Here is a 16,740-nt window from a genome sequence, read left to right on the forward strand (position 1 = left end):
CGCCGTGCGCCGAGCCGGGAGGGGAGGGGGCAGACCGGCCCTCGGGCCGCATCCACGGCTTCTCCAGGAAAAGGCATCTGGTGAGAGAACTTCCTTCCCTCTGCGGCGCAGCGGGCTTCCCCACCGGCTCCAGCGACAGCAGAACTGAATAGGTTGCTGAAGTGGTCGATGCAAAGGGTCCTCAGCCTAAAAAAGGCACTTTTTTTTGAAATGAAGCTCCTCAAGCCATCACTCCTGAGGGGCCGCAGCCTGCGTGCTTGCCCTACACACACACACACACACACGCAGGCCTGCTGACTTCAAACTTAAACTTCTAACACAAGATTTGCAACAAGCTTTGGAAAAGATTTTCACAATTGTTAGAGAAAACAGGATTCCTGCTTGACTCAGGTTTGCATCCTGTTTGAATCGCACCAACAAAATACTCTTCTGTCAGCTCTAGTGAAGGTCATGTCAGCTTGTCTCTGATATGACAAGCTAAAATTGAAAGTAACTTTTTACAGTAATCCTGTTTCAGGTGCTGGTTTTAAGCCTGGGTTGGAGGGGTGGCAGCAGGAGTCAATCTCTTGGGTCCATATTGCAGTGTGGACAACAAAAAAAGTATCCCCAGTTCCCATGGGGTACTGACTGGTGTCACGACAGAATTGAATTAGTCTTCTGAGCTGAAGGCTGTCCCCATTCAGCTTATGGACTGGAGCACATCAGACTTGGAAGGTACATTTACAATTAAGAAAGCAGGCAGTATTTCTGGACTTTGATTTTTAAAAGCATCCTCCTTAAAAATTGAGCTGATGGAACCAAATATTAACTGACATCTTGTTGAGGACAGCGAGCACATCACTGTGCAGGTGAACTTACTGCATTTTCTGCTGATTGTTATAAATATCTGAGGCTGATGTGCAACTAAATATTTTATCTTTCATATAGCTCTTCCTGAAGTTACAAACAATGTTTGCCCTGAAGGGAGTTGGATGGAGGAAATGTGAGAAACCTGGAAAACAATTTCAAATCCTTTTATCCCCTATGTTTTACTAGCAGCCCAAAACACATTTCAAGTGCATCTGAATCAGTAGCTGTAGGCATGAACCCCAAGGAAAAGATTCCAGTTTCTTAATGAGGTTCCTGAAACAGGCAGCTTTCTGTGCGGGCTGGTCTTGATAGAGGATGCACAGTCTGCTTTCAAAAGCTGCAGTTTTAAGCTACAATTACCATTTTATCTATACCAAATATATCCTACTTTTTTGCTTCAGGAGGAGGACATGAAAAACTTGGTATGTCTTAAAGCAAGAGACACTCCATACATAACTCCTCAACGCACCTGGCAGGAAAAGCACCTGGCTGGGTCAGGGCCTGGTGCTAGTGAGCTTTGAAGCAAAACTGCAGTAGTCACAGAATTTTAAAACAAAGCCACAAGAGAGACAGTTTTTGTAATGTGTGTTGCTGCCTTCTGTTCTTTTTGCCCTGCAGTCAGGGAGCTGAGGATAGTTCCGACTGTCTGCTTTATCCTGTGAACCCCTGCTCCTCTCTTGCCCAGCGCTGCCTGTCCCACCAGCTGGGGATCAAAACCTTAACAGAGTGTGTTACTGTAAACTTCAAAAAAGGAGAACGCCCCCTCTCTTTCCATTAAATCAAGTGTAGTGTATCTCCATTCTTGCATGTTAAAGGTTATTTTGATATATTCCCCCTATTCTGTACTATTCCTTTAGCATATACTGATAAAAATAAATATAGTTTCAAAACCCTCTCTGGGAGGCCAAAGCTGGATGTTCATACGCTGGTGAATGCCTTGAATGTAGAGGCTGTTGTGTGCTGATGAATGGAGTTTGAAAGTGAGACAGGCTAGCTGTTTGCATTTCATTCAGCTTCAAGTATAAAAATAGGATGTAGCCAGATGGAAAACCAGTAGATTTTACAATTTTTTGCCCATCCTTGTGTCGCTAATAGTTTACCAGCTAATGACATTTTTTGTCTTTCATTAGAATATGCAAAACAAGGATCAGTTGTGCTGTGGTAAACATTTGCATGTGCCAAACAAGTTTAAAGCAGTTGTTCAAATACTCCTAGTTTCCATGCTCTAACTGAAGCTGGCTGCAATTCATTGTTGGGATTTTTTACATTTTTCAGTTTCAGTTCTGTTCATCCTGATTGCTCGCTTGCCCTCTTAACTTCTGACCTGCACTGCAAAGCACAAATACTAATTAAGCCAAGACTAGATTTTCCTTTATGCTCAGTGAGTTTATGCAATGGTGAATTATTTAATGGCAGAACCAGCATGCTAAAAGCAAGATGATTTTTAACCCTGTGCAGGGAAGTAAGCAGCTGGACTGCCTGGGAGAGAGCTGTGATGTACTCTGGATGCTGACGGAAGACCTTGTCTTGCTCTGCGGGTACCGCTTTGGGAGCCAGTCCATCTGCTCACAGTTTCAGGTGTTGAGGGAGTTCAGTTGGAGTTGGGCTTCATGCTGGTCCCCAGCCTGCTCTTCTGCTGCTTTCTAAATAACTTGTCAGCAGCTGAAGTTGAATGAAGTTTCAAACTGGATTCTGTGGCTTTCTGACAGACCTGCTTTTCCCCGTCCGCGGTTCCTGACACCAGTGACAGTGTAATCCCAGGTGTTGCTGAAGGGTCAGTCAGCTGTGGGAGTGTGCCCTGGGCTGCGGGTGTCCACCACAGCTGCAGGGACCCGCTGTGCAGCTGATGCAGATACCGTAAATAGAAAGGACATGGGTGATTCCAAACATGGGGAAACCTTCTTTGGATGACTTAGAATAATTCTGTCCTCATGATTATTGTTTACAGAACCTGGAGTGGCTCTGATCCTATTCAGTAGTGACTGAACTTTGAACCCGTATTTTCTTCTGTGTATTTTTCTCCTATACTTTCTCTTTTCTTGATACCTTGACCTTTCTCTTTTCTGTCCTTTTCTTTCCCTACTCTGCAGCTGATGGAGCAGAAGTCAAGTCTGCCTCCTTACACAGTGACCTAGAAAGCCAATAGCTTACATCAGCAAATCAGTACCACCTGCATATCCGCCTGAACTAGAGTAATGAATTTATTAAAGTTTAGAGGAAGGGATTGTTTTGCTTTTGCTATTGCATCCTTTATTTTTCATTGTAGGTCAGTGCATAAATATTCTTTTTTCATGAAGAAAAAAGGTATTTTAAGTCCAAACATGCTGATTTATGCTTATGCTGCCCATTCTGTATAACTGAATGCAGCTGAAATGTTGAACTGGGACTATAGATCGTAGTACAGAAGGACACATATGGAGAAAAAAGGACATCTCTGATTTTGGGAGACAAACAAGAAGTCTTGTTTGATTTAACTTGCTGCTTGACGTTTTCAGGTTCACCATGACTAGCACCAAAGGGAGTAGGAGCAATAGATCTCCAGGGCCAAATCTCTCATACCTGGCTACTGAATCCATTTCCATGATCCAGGGCAGTCCTTTTCCTGTCGTTCATGAAGTTATGGTTAAAATTCCATAGCTAGCTATATACAGCTTTTCTATAAAAAAAAACATTGCTTCAAGAAGGAAACGGTAATACATGAATGATCAGGTCACTCCTGGAGACATGGTGTGTGGCAGTTCTTACAGAACATAAGCAGAAATACCACATACCTGCTTCTCAGCCTTATCCTGATCTACACTGTGTACCCACTATCAGGTTTGGCCTGTTGTCACTGTGCCTTTTCTAACAGAACTGAGTCCTGAAGGCCTCAAATTCCTGTTAATCCTCTTCAGCATCACAGGGTTTAGAGCCAGAGGCCAGAGCCTCTCCTGAATATTGATGAAGACAAGAAGAGTTATGTGATGGTGGAAAGAATTTAGTGGGGAGGGAAAGGACCATGTTGATGAGAGGACAATTAGAACCAACGTACTTTTTTGAAGAATTGGATAAGTAGTACTTAAAGATGCTTATATTCCAAATGTACTACAAACAAATATACTACAAACATTAGATTAGATATTAGGAAGAAATTCTTTGCTGTGAGGGTGGTCAAGTCCAGGTTGCCCAGAGAAGCTGTGGCTGCCCCATCCCTGGAGGGGTTCAAGGCCAGGTTGGAGGGGGCTTGGAGCAACCTGGTCTGGTGGGAGGTGTCCCTGCCCAGGGCAGGGGGTTGGAACTGGATGATCTTTAAGGTCCCTTCCAACTCTAACCATTCTGTGATTCTATAATTTGTTCCTTTTTGAAGAAAAGAGATAAAACTTAAGATGCATTATTTAATAATCATAGCTCAAGTATCTAAGTTGCAAACTATTTTGGAAAACTTATTCTTAAACACCTTGCTTTTCCTGTATAGTAGGTAGTCATTACTAAAGAGCTGGCTAGAAAGGCTGGTTCTGAGAGGAAAACTGTTGTTGAGCTGTTCTTTTCTTTAAAAATATAGTAAAGCATAAAAAATAGCAAGCTCATAAGCATGACTCTCCTTCACTAACTTCTGCCATGCTTCTGAACCGGTGGAGCTGTCAGCCTGTGACCAGTGATGTACTCTCATGTAAGTTTTAAGGGACTTTTAGGAACATAGCCCAAATGAATTAAGTTCAGTGTTAGAGTTCTGTGAGTTGCTGTGTGCATGTGGACGCACACAGAGCTGATCCTCACGAGCTGGGTGAGGTGCCAGGAGGAGTTGAAGCGTTCTGCAGCCCACCAGCAATGCCAGGTGCCAGGTCCCAGCCCTGGGTTTGCTCAATCTGCAGAGCCCCATGTTGCGCCACAAAGGCCAACCTGCAGGATATAGTTTCTAACCTAATTTGCTGGGGTAAAACAATTAATTTCCTCCTGCCCTGCCTCGTGCCGCAGCTGCCTGTTAACAACCGTGTGCCAATACACCTGTTTCTTGGAGCTGTGCACACAAAAAAAATACAAGCTAAAAATGCCCTAGGGGGGGCTAGGGATAGTATTTCAGGATTATTTGCAGCCAGGGCATGTTGGTGTTTCTCCTTCACCCCACTCTGTTTACAAATGCCTATGAAGAACCGAAGCCGCAGGGAACCACAGTTCTGGCTTGGATCTGTCTGACACCAGTTTTGCTGCCGAGCCTGAATGTCTGTGACTGTAGCAGAACTCTCTCAGAAGTTTCTTTTGCTTCAAGTTAGAGCAAGCGAAGAACAGTTTCCTGATTGCGGGGAGGAAAGGCCACTAAGCTTCCTCAATTTATTCTGAAAAATTCAAGCGTGGAGGTGATGTTTCAAACAAGAGGCAACAAGTTAATCTTCGTAATCAGAAGGGTTCTGCTGTATGTTTGCTGTCAGCAGTGAGCAAACCACTTCCCAAGGCCGTGAGCCAAGAGCTGCTCCAGCAGCTTCACCGGCACTCTGAAGAAGTCTGAACCTTTGCTCTAAACCACAGGTTCAGTTTTCCTGAAAACTCTGTTTTGCTTAAGTCCCAAGTAGGGGAAGCAAAGTTGTGCTGCGTGTGCAGTGCTCCGAGCAGTAGCAGTAGGGAGCACTTGCAGCAATAGTGTGACTCAACACAAGATTTGTCATTTTGAAAGGGCAAGAGTACATTTTAGTCATCTTAACAATCCTGCTTGGCTTCTAGACAGGCAGCCAGCGACAGAAGGCTCTGCCGTGGAGACACGTATCTGCTGGGCAGATTCATGTGAGCTGGTCATATGCTGCAGACCAAGTCTCAGTATAAACTAAGCCAGCAGACTGTTTACCATCTCTGGGTATTAACATCCAAACCAAAAAATCAGATACTCATTCCAGTTCTACCTGAAATAGGAACCCAAAAGTGAAAATGAAATGCTATGAATGACCGACTTCTCCATAAGAACCCTGGAATGCTTTCCTTACTAAATCACATAGCAGTAATGTTCCTATTTTGAAGTCTATGTAATGCAACTACATAGATAGCAGTATCATTCCTGATTATAACATTTCTTAAGATTTTTCTCCTCTTTTTTTCCCAGACTGTTCTTCAGGGCATTATTTTGCTGCCCCTCCGTGCCGTATGCATGGCATTCCTTTTACTGCTAGCGTGGCTGTTTGCATCAATTGCAACTTTCCGTCACCCTGGAAAAGGATCTGTGCCACTTAAAGGATGGAGAAGGTAAAAAGGGGCTGATAAGTGTGAAAACTCTGTTGTTTGTTGGGTTTTTTTTTTAATAACACAAAACCCAGGGTCTAAAGCTTTCTCTTCCATCTCCCCACCCCACCTCCTGCCTTCCCTCCTTTTGTTAAAGAGGAGTCTTCAGTCAAATCTTAGTTTTACCCATTTAGGGGAAGCAACTTTTTGGTGAGTGTATTTTACAACAATAGTGGAACTTTTTAAATAGGTAGATTTTCAATTGTCTTGAGGCTAAAACAATTCTGTATAAGAATCTTTTTAGATTATTTGTAAGCCAGGACTTACTTTAGTAATAATACTGATAGAAATTCAGCAGGGGAGTTGGACTAGATGATCTCTATGGTCCTTTCCAACTCTAAAATTCAGTGAAAATTCAGTGAAATTCAGTGAAAATATTGCTCTGACCTCAGAGCAATGCAGTTCCCTTCTCGTTGCGATGCACGGGAGCTGCACGCAGGAGGGGAGACAGGGGAAGTGAATTCTAACAAGGCCAAGAGGTTACGGGGAGTCCCCATGAAGGGAACATGTCCCCTGTTGAGCAAACATGTTCCAGGAAGGGAAGACTGTCATTTAATCCCACCTCTTAAAACTGATAGTAAAAGAACAGTATAAGAGTTAAGTAAGTTCTTACAAAAAGGGCACTTCCCTCACAATAGTGTTATTCTACAATGCTGTAAGATAGGGCAAGAGAAACAGTGTACCTGGGAAGAGGCTTTAGTAAGGTGCTGTTTATTGCCATAGCTTTAAAATTATAGTCTGGTTTCAACATGAAAAGGTGATGTTCCCTTCCCTACTCCTACTTTCCCTGTAGCCCTACACTCTCCCAGTGAGCAGTATTGCTACCCTGTGCCTGGCCCCAGTGCTGGTGGAAAGTAGGAAATCTTTCATGGGCTTCTCTTTTAAAGTACAAAAGAAATACTAACTGTAAAATGGATGGTATTTTTGTGTTTCTGTTTACAAGGAGGATGATCCAGACAACTCTCTCATGCCTAACTCGTACCTTGTTCTTCGTAATGGGCTTCCAAGTTAAAGTAAAAGGGAAAGTAGCGAGTCTGCGGGAAGCCCCAATCTTTGTTGCAGCTCCTCATTCAAGCTTTTTTGATGCCATTATTTGTGCCCCAACTGGAATGCCATCAATAGTGTCTAGAGCAGAGAACCTGTCCACTCCGATATTTGGCAGTAAGTATTTATGAAAAAATAAAATGTTAGAAGTCAGTAATTTGACATGAGGACAAAAATCTGATCTCTGATAGTGATTTAGGGGCAGACTTCTTTGAATCCTTAGGTTCCAAAGATACTGACAGATTATTTCCAGTGAAATCATCCCTGGGGTGAGTTATCTCTCTGAATTAGTCAAAATGTCTAAAAGAATGCTGTTTCTTTTCAGATATGAAATATAATATCACTTTAATTTTTTTTTTTAATATGGAAAGCATGTTTCATAACTGCTCAGACTACAGACTTTCTGTTAAAATTCTCCCAGTAGGAAGCTGGGAGAGTAGAAATCTTTTCGACTGCTGTCTTCTAACAGATAACTGCTCAGACTACAGACTTTCTGTTAAAATTCTCCCAGTAGGAAGCTGGGAGAGTAGAAATCTTTTCGACTGCTGTCTTGATTAAGGGTGGCCCTCAAATGTAGAACATGGATTAGTGAAGGTTATTTCAAAACAGACCCAAACTACAGCAGTCTGGAAAATACCATATTTATAAGTTTAAACTTACAGGCATTGTTACGGATTTTTTAAAATGGGAGTCAAACTGGGAAAGAATAAAGGAGAAGTTACTCAAAAAGGAAATGCAGAGAATGGAAAAGATCAGATGACTCATGCTTCTATTATTTTCTCCTCCTTTTGGCAAAAAAAGGAATTCCTGTTTGCATTATTACTAGAATCAGCTGTAGATTTTCTGCTGGCTGTATGTCTCATATCTCTATAGGAATCTCAAAAAAATAAGCCAACAGTAACCCAAAACTAAACTCGGCAGGCAACACAGGAAGGTGTCTTTGTGGGAAATAAGCTAACTGATAGTAAATTGACCTTCTCTTAAAAGCACAGAAGTGGGACATAGAAAATAATTCTTCCCCAAGTTTCTTATCACATCTCGAAAGGTCCCCACATTCTGATGCAGACTTCTGATGAAATGAGGGGTGGTTTTTCTTCTGTAATTTACACACGAGCTGTGTGTGCTTTGTAACTGAAAAGGGACATCTTACTGCTTCAGCACAAGCTCAAACTGCCTGTTGACTGCAGTCTGTGTGAGTTGTGCCTGAGTGTGGCTCATGAGCAGGGACCCAGTCAGGTCCTTTCCTTAGAACTGTGTGGGAATGCTCGGTGACAGGTCCCAGCAATATTAGCAGAATGTGTTTGGGTGGATTTGGCATGTTTATACCCACTGTAAAGCTCCTCAGCTGGCAGTGTAGGAAGTAACTGCTGTGTCTTACTCCGAGTTTTGCAGGAGGAAGACAATAATAACACTCTTATCTATTTAGTCTGAAAGCTGTTTCTGCAGTCTGTCTCCTAGTATGAGAATAACAAATTTTTTGCTACAAGGGAGCCTTAAAGGCATATGTTTTCTAAGCATTAGCATAAGAAAAATATTTTTTTTTGTCTCTTTCACAGCAATTCTAAGTTCCCTTCAGCCTGTATCAGTTTCTCGTCAAGACCCTGATTCACGAAAGAATACGGTGACTGAGATAACTAAGCGAGCATTATCGAGAGGCCAGTGGCCACAGGTAATAAATATTCTACTACTATTCTGTCATATATTCATTTTCCATATTGACTGTGCATCACAATACCACAAGTGCCCAGCTGAGCAGGATTCTGTTGATGTACAAAATTGAAACCAACTCTGAGATATATGACTGGTTTAGAAAAGGAGGATGAGAGGCTGGTACCCAAAAAGTTTTGTCATGACAAATGGGTCAGTTAAAATCCAGCCAGTAGCAATTGCTGTTCCAAAATGCAGATGGCCTCCTCTTTTCCCTATTTAAGTCTTAACAAGCTGTCTGTGGTGTAGCAGACAACTTGAATTGGTGTATGTGAATTCTCAAGCTAGCTCAAGAAGCTCTTGCAGAGCTGTACTCACAACAGTTTGGGGATGAGAGTTGAAGAGATGAGTAACGTGGCCTGTCCAAGCTCCAGCATGAACAGTACTTAAGCTTAAAACATCAGTTTTGCATTTGAAGAATAGCTGAGGTGAAACTCGGTTCAGTCTTTAGGTTAATAATGCAGTAAAACCAAGACTTTTTGATTAGCCTGAATTGTGGTAAGATTTTAAGATGGAAGCAATAGTTACTGATCCTGCACACTGTTTCCCATGGTCGTTCCTCAACAGCAGGCTGCTGCTTTGCATGACTGTTTCTCATGGTCGTTCCTCAACAGCAGGCTGCTGCTGCACTTCTAGGTCTTGGATGGCTTTCCTTCCTGAAGAGCTAACGGGGCAGGGGTTGCTCTAGAGGGAGAAAAGTGCTGAGGCAGCAACTCTGCTGCTCTTATGACATGCAGAGGGCTGGGATGGAAATCGCATCCTTAGGAAGGAATAAAAACCTGGAACAGTTGTGAACCTACTAAGATCTCATTTGGCAGTGCCTCTCTGCTTTCTTCCCTTGCATTGACTGTGCTCTGATATTGCCTTCGGATACTACAAATACAGTATCCACACTGCTGGAAAAATAGTGATGTAAGACTTTTCTTCAAAGATACCCTGTGTGGATTTGTGCATAAATTCACGGTTTGTGTTTTGAATTAGTTCTTGACTTGTTTTCTTAAGGGTTAATTTGCTTAAAATAAAAAAAAATAAAAAGTGGTTGGTTAAGTAGCTATAGTCACAGGATCTATTTAGTCATAGTTGGCCACCTCCTAAGCTAACTTTTCCTCTACTTTTGTTCCAATTAATGCCTCTTGGGGAAAATTAAAACAGGCTAGTGAAAATACAGACTTCAGTAGCAGGTATCCCTATGGCAGCTTGACTGGAATGCACTGCTCTGCTCTGTGAATAGGCTCTAGAAACAGAGAATATTCAAGTGTAGCTGCTTCTCACCCTGAGGGAAGACCAACACTTGCCACTTCTTTGAAATGGCATTATTTGGACATTTCATGCATCATTTTTACTTAACAAGCACCTTACAAAAAGTTTCTTAGTTAGTGTTTAGGCTACTTTAATTTGACTCATAAAGGCATTTTTCTAAGCTGCAGTAAATATTTTTAGAGCCTCCATTATTTTTTTCACTTTGTCAGTTATATAGAAGATTTTAAACATGCACATGTCAAAGCTAGAAAGGCTTTTTTTTGGTAATACTGTGCTTACAAACTACACTGATGCTTAAGATTTGCTAAATTGTTATGGGTGAAGTGATTCCACCAAAGCTCTGGTATATCTAATCTCTGCAGAAAACAGCATGGGGAGGAAAGGGGAATTGGCTTTACACCAGTTCTGCACTTGGCATCAAAACTAGATCTCTCTTACGGCATAAATAGTCTATGAGTCAAGTAATCTGGGAATCTCCAAGACTGAGTCAGTAGTTCTATTTGGAGTGTCACTGGGTGATTCCTAGTCCTGTGTCCTGTGCCCTGACCACACCTTCTTCCTACTCTTTTTTTTTTTTGAGAAACTTGACCATAAAATGATGTCTGTCATATCCTGTTCCAAGTGCCTGGGCTGCATTCTGTCAGCACAACAGAAGAGAAGGAGTAGCTGCATTCCCCTAAAACCAAACCTCAACAGGCTGGGCAGCACTTGGGCTTGTTAATGGCATGAGGTTCTGATTAGTGCTTTACCCAACAAAGGGGAAGAGGGACTGATTACCTACTCTTTGGTCAGTTCCTAATACGTCTTCTGGGGCACATGACGTGTGCTAAGCAGAAACATACCCATGTTTGCGTCCATAGCGCCAGCAAACAACTTCTGGTTACAGAATGCATAGTGAAAGACTAACTGTAAATAGGTATGTGCAGCTGTCTCTATCATACTTTAGAATAGCCTGTGGGTGTGACCTAATGATGCCCTCTGTCATCTCATCTTGACCTGTTCGTTTGCACTGAAGTGAGAGCACACCTTGAAGACTCTTGAGATCCAAACTAGTCCTTGTGCTGAGGTTTGTTTTGGAATGCTGCTTAGCTTAGAATGATCCCCTAGTGATAGGAGAAACCTAAAGCTTCCTTGTATTCCAGAGGGGGCTGGATTTGGTGTGTCACATTGCAGCTCACTGCGCGTCTAATTTAGTATCGTTCAGACACTAATTCAGAAACCTTCTGGGTGTTTGTTACCTGTGAGCCATTCAGGTTCAGAGGGTATGTAGTGACGTGTAATACTTCAGAGCTCTGCTTCACAGATGCACATGCTGTCTCTGCCTTTTGCAGCTCCCCCCCGAGCTGTGATTGTCTCATCAGAGCTGGCATCTCAGCTCATGTTGGTGGCGTCGGTGCCTGTAAAGGCTCAGGGACCTCACGCACTTCATCTCAGCCCAGACACTGGGTGTTTGTACACCCAGCAGTTCAATAAGGAGCTGCCCAGCAGAGGAACGATTCTCATAGCATTACCAACACTGAACATTTCAAGTGGAACACTTAAAGCCTTTTGTACCATATTTGTGAACTGATAAAGGCCTTTCCCAAGGACTCCACTTGAAAAGTATTTGTGTCCAAATCAAGACGCCATACTTGAAAAGTATTTGTGTCCAAATCAAGACGGATCAGGCTAATATTACCATGAGCGTCCTTCACTTATTTGTTCATATCCTTTTGAAACAGTAATGACATCCTTGTGATGCAGTGTAACATGTCACAGAGCGTGCATGAAAAGTGAGCCTGTATGTAACTGATGCTGAAGTGTAATCTTTTTATGAAGTGTGTATGTATATTATATTATATTATATTATGTATTTCTTTTTCTTTAAATCCAAGATACTGATTTTCCCAGAAGGCACCTGCACAAACCGATCTTGCCTGATCACGTTTAAACAAGGTGAGAAATTTTGCCTCATCACTGTTGGAAGGTCATGTGTGAAATATTAATTTGGTAGTTCTGGTAAGGCCTATACTTCTCCAGATGCATCATCCACAACAGCACTGTAGTAATGTCTTACAGCATTAAAGTTTCAGTGGCATTAAACGGACTATTTTATACTAGTCAGTTCACCTTTGTAGGTGCAGAATACCTATGATGTATACGGTTAGTTGGTTGGGCTTTGTTCTGGGTACAGTTTTCATCTAACATATTTACCCAGAAACTTGACTGTGATTATTATGAGATGAACTGCCAAAATGTGAAGTTCTTTTAGCTCAACATACAGTCGTGCCGTCTTAGAGTCCTGTAAATTTTGCCATGCAAGACTTAGCAACCAAGTTACGAAATCTCTTTGCATAGTGCTCAGCAAGGCAGGCCAATAGGATATTTTTAACCCAGACAGGTACTTTTCATCACTGATCATTAGAACTGTTGTGCTGCACTTCAGTTAAAGCCATGTTGCGCTCCTTTCTTACTGTTGTACAGTGTCTTGGGCAGCAAAGATACAAAACCAGTGCTACATGCTCAGATCCCTATCACTTATGAAGATGATCAGAACAGAAGAGGGTTCAGGAGATGTTCAACAGCATCTAATCTGTTGAAATGGATGCCAATCAAATGGGGAGATGATACACGGAAATGAGTTTGTGCAGTCCAAGGAATCCTAAGCAGCTTTCTCCTGGAAATGGAGACTAGCCCTTTTTCTGTCCTGACATCTTGCGAGTTGTGCTGCTGATTTTAAAAAACAAACAAACAAAAAAACCAACAACAAATACAAAAAACCCAAAACAAACAAACAAAAAATACCACATCCACCGCCCCCCTTCCCCCCCAAAAAAAACCCCACAACAAAAAGAACACTTCCCATTCTTCTTGCCTATTTAAAAATGTCTCCTTCCAGACACCATGTCTTACGTGGATCACTTAAAACTCCCAACTGCTGTAATAAGCTTAGTCTTAACAATCACTTCAAATTTGTGGTTGCAGGTGCCTTTGTTCCACGAGTCCCTGTGCAGCCTGTGTTGCTCCGATACCCCAACAGGCTGGTAAGCAGAACGTTCCTCTATCACTAATTAGCAACACAGAAGTCAAAATCCTGACTTAAATGGTGCCTACGATAAATATCTTGCTGTGTCACTCGAGAATCTATTGTGCTGAGCTTTAGCATTGGAGAGCTCCTGGAAGCAGCTGGCTTTCCCAAGTGTCACCATGGTGTAGTTGCTGTTCTGATTGTGAAAAACTTGCTGCTGGGCTTCTTAGCTATAGTTAAAGTAAGAGGGAGTGCTGGAGAGTATTGCAGCGGAAGTTAGAAACTTCCTGCAAAGCCACAGAGCCTGTACTTTGAAGTCCAAAGTGCACACAACTTCCCCACTTGTCGTCATTTTTTTCTTTAAGCTCACAATACTCCTACTGCAAAAGGGCTTGCAAAGTTTCTGAACAAAAGCAAAGCTGAGCCATGCAGTCCCTCCAACATCCCCTCCTTCACGGGAGTGCCTCAGAGGGACAGCTTGGCAGATGGTTTTTTTGTGCAACTTTCCCTTGTTTTGCTAGTAAATGTTTTCACTTTCTGCCAAGTACAAGGGTACAGACATATGGCTCTGCTTCGCCGACGGGTGTAATGCTGGGACATGACTCTAGCAACTTCTTAACTTTCTCTTTTTATTATCTGGTTGTCCAGCAAACCCAGAAAAGACCAAATGTTTCATTCCTAATGGTTTTTAAGGTTAAAAACAAGTGATTGTTATTGTTGTTGTAATTTGCACAGATTCCTTTGTAAAATCCTTTTACAAGTCAATTTCAAAACTGACATGAACCACCAGGGTTCCCCCCTGTGATACCAGGGGACTGATATCACATTTCACTGATAGGATTTATCACTGATTCACTGATGCAGTATGCATTGTAAAATTATATATAAGAAGTAATAAACATAGAATAAAAAAAAAGGCAAAAAAATTATGATTGATCCCCTGTGCAGAAATATCCTTAAAACTAAATCAGACATATTTATGAGGGTGCCTTTCTCAAGGCACTGATTGAAGTCCTCTGAAAAAGTCTAACTAGATTATTTTTATCCTACTTATGTTATTTGGATCAGAATGAATGATCTAAAATATCTAGGTAACTATATAAATTTTATTCCCAGTTGTTGACATTATCCAAATTCTGCCATGCTTATTTCCAGATTTTTAAGGCAAGGAATCCTGGTCACCTTGACACCCTCATTTATTTTCACTACAGGACTATACAACCATCATCTGCTTTTGACTAAACTTGTGCCTGTTTTATATTGTAACTTATCTGCTCTTTAAGTTTCATCTGGTTTTGTCATACGTTTCTGTGTTTTATTTTTTTCCTTAGGATACTGTGACCTGGACATGGCAAGGCTATTCATTGTAAGTTTCTTAATCCTACTGAAAATTACATTTAGAGTTTTTTTCCCCCTTTGCTAAACAGTCTGCCAAACAGATTCAGCTAAGCCAAGACACATGTTCTTCTAGATCTGTTTTTATGAGGAGGAAATACTTGGGGGTAATGCTGTCATGCAGTAGATTTCATATCTGAATGGCTAGAGAAAGGGTTTGCAAATGGGGAAGCATTATTTCCAGCTCTGCCACGGTTTAGTTTAATTTTCTTCTATGTTTTGCACATTACACTACAGCAAAAGAAAGATTTGACATTCTTTTTCTTTGGGAGACAATCATAGTCATGGAAATCCACAGGTGTTTACAGTTTCCTACATGGTATACGAACAAGATAAATAAATGTTATTTTCCCTCTCTGTTTATTCATTCCTCTACCTCATTTGAAGTCATTTGAAAGTAAATGAAGAAGATGGGCAAAACAAGTGTTAATTTTTCCCATATTTCCCCATTCAAACATCTAGGATTTTTCTTTAGATTTTTATTTTTGCTTGGGTCAACAAAAGCAGTTTTTTTGAGATCCCAGTGAGGAGGCTATATATAGCAACTGACACTGAAATAATGACAAATATTTCAAAAAACCAATTAGGCAATGGATCTGTATTTATTTCTCAACACATGTGGCCTTATAATATGCTGAAATATGCCATTAAAGTATTAAAAAACCTATACAGCTGCACTGAAAATATGTCTGGAAAATATTTCTCACCTTATAAACATTCATTAAAATGTGGATTTGCAGAATCCATGTACCGTATTTTCATGTGGAATATGTAGTGTATCTAAGTACAGTAGTTCTGATTTATTAAGTAACTAAATTTTTTTTAAGGCATTTTAATTTTGAAACACATCTGAACTAGTGGAGCAGATCTTAAGCACCTTTCAAACTTTCATTAGTAAATCCTGGCACGTGCACACTTGGATATTAGAAAAGCTGACCTTGATGAAAATGTCCATCTCAGTTTCCCAAGAATTTTTTGCTGTTATTATTACTGCTCTTACAGTTATGAACGTACTGAGAGTAATGAGCATTGCAAATGCAGTAACATACTGCAGGTTGTCCCTATGAAGGATTTATGCTGGAAGATTGAAAAAGAGCTATGTCTTCGGTTACGAGAGCTGGTGTAGGAATAGGTGAAGAAAGAAACGAAATCAGAGGTGTTGCTGTGGAAGGAAGGAGACTGCCCACTCACTAAAAATTGAGAATGGCTCAAAGTCTAGTGGCTGGATGGGGAAGGCTCAAAATGAAACCTGTGAGAAGATGAAAGGAACAGCTTGGCAAAATCATGGGAAGAGAAGGGATGGATGGAGTGGAATCTAGAGATTCTTAACAAAAATAACTGGAACCAGGAGAACATCCCACACACAAACCTGCAAATCAGGAAACGCAGAACTGTCGCACTCATTGTAAAACTTCCTGGATATTGCAGCAGGACAGGACAGTGCCAGTCTCCTTCTCAGAAACCTCCTGATGTGGTTTCTGCTTCCACTTACAACTTCTTTCTTACTTCTGTGCCTTACTGGGAGAAAAATCTAATGTTACGTGTTAGAAAATCAAACATTAAAAGTGGATTCCTGCAGAAAGTACAAAGGACCCCTTAGTTTGTCCCCACCGTTTACCTTTCCTCTCTTGTATTTTGCCCAAAACGAGACCAGAAGAAAGATTGCTTGAAGGTTTTCTGTTACAATTTCCCCAATTTAAAATAAAAAGCAAATGTGCATTTCTGCCTAAAAATCACAATGGAAAGACAAAGTCAGAAGTGGAAGCAATTATGCTTAACCTCTTCCACAGTTTCTTTCTGCTGCCTGTTGATGCTTAAATTTGTGACTTCTAAAAGCACTGAAGGTCCCAAGCAGTTACTGACAGTTCATTAGCACATCTGTATAAACACTCCAATTTGCAAAATGACCAGCAAATACTAACAAGTCCTGGCTTCAGTTCAGCAGAATGTAGTTACTGGTCCCATTTTGCAGATGAGGGAATAAAAGATGAAGTAAAGCTACTTCTCAGGATCAGAGCTCTTAAAGCTTTAAAATCCAGGATGTATTCACCTCTATATGTTATAAGGTAACATATATACATTTTGCTGGCCAGAGAACTCTGTAGTATTGCTAACATGCATGGGAACAGCCAGCAAGTTGCCTGCCCGATGAGCAAGCAGCAGATATATGTGGAAGCCCTGTAGAAAAAATGTCAAAAGCAACACTTCAGGGAATTTTACTGCAAGTTACTTAA

The 16,740-nt window shown here is 41.3% G+C and overlaps 1 protein-coding gene across 1 annotated transcript in view; it reads left to right on the forward strand.

The window, feature by feature from the left end:
- The window catches only part of LPCAT2 (lysophosphatidylcholine acyltransferase 2), a 33,814-nt gene that overhangs the window by 462 nt on the left and 16,612 nt on the right, over positions 1–16,740 (forward strand). The window contains exons 2-7 of the mRNA XM_014942512.1: positions 5,918–6,057; positions 7,037–7,254; positions 8,694–8,806; positions 11,979–12,039; positions 13,069–13,127; positions 14,443–14,477. Of these exons, the coding sequence (XP_014797998.1) occupies positions 5,918–6,057; positions 7,037–7,254; positions 8,694–8,806; positions 11,979–12,039; positions 13,069–13,127; positions 14,443–14,477 (626 nt within the window). The remainder of the gene's footprint in view (positions 1–5,917; positions 6,058–7,036; positions 7,255–8,693; positions 8,807–11,978; positions 12,040–13,068; positions 13,128–14,442; positions 14,478–16,740) is intronic.

The sequence above is a fragment of the Calidris pugnax genome, unplaced genomic scaffold, assembly GCF_001431845.1.
Source record: "Calidris pugnax isolate Ruff unplaced genomic scaffold, ASM143184v1 scaffold28, whole genome shotgun sequence".
Lineage (NCBI taxonomy): Eukaryota > Metazoa > Chordata > Aves > Charadriiformes > Scolopacidae > Calidris > Calidris pugnax.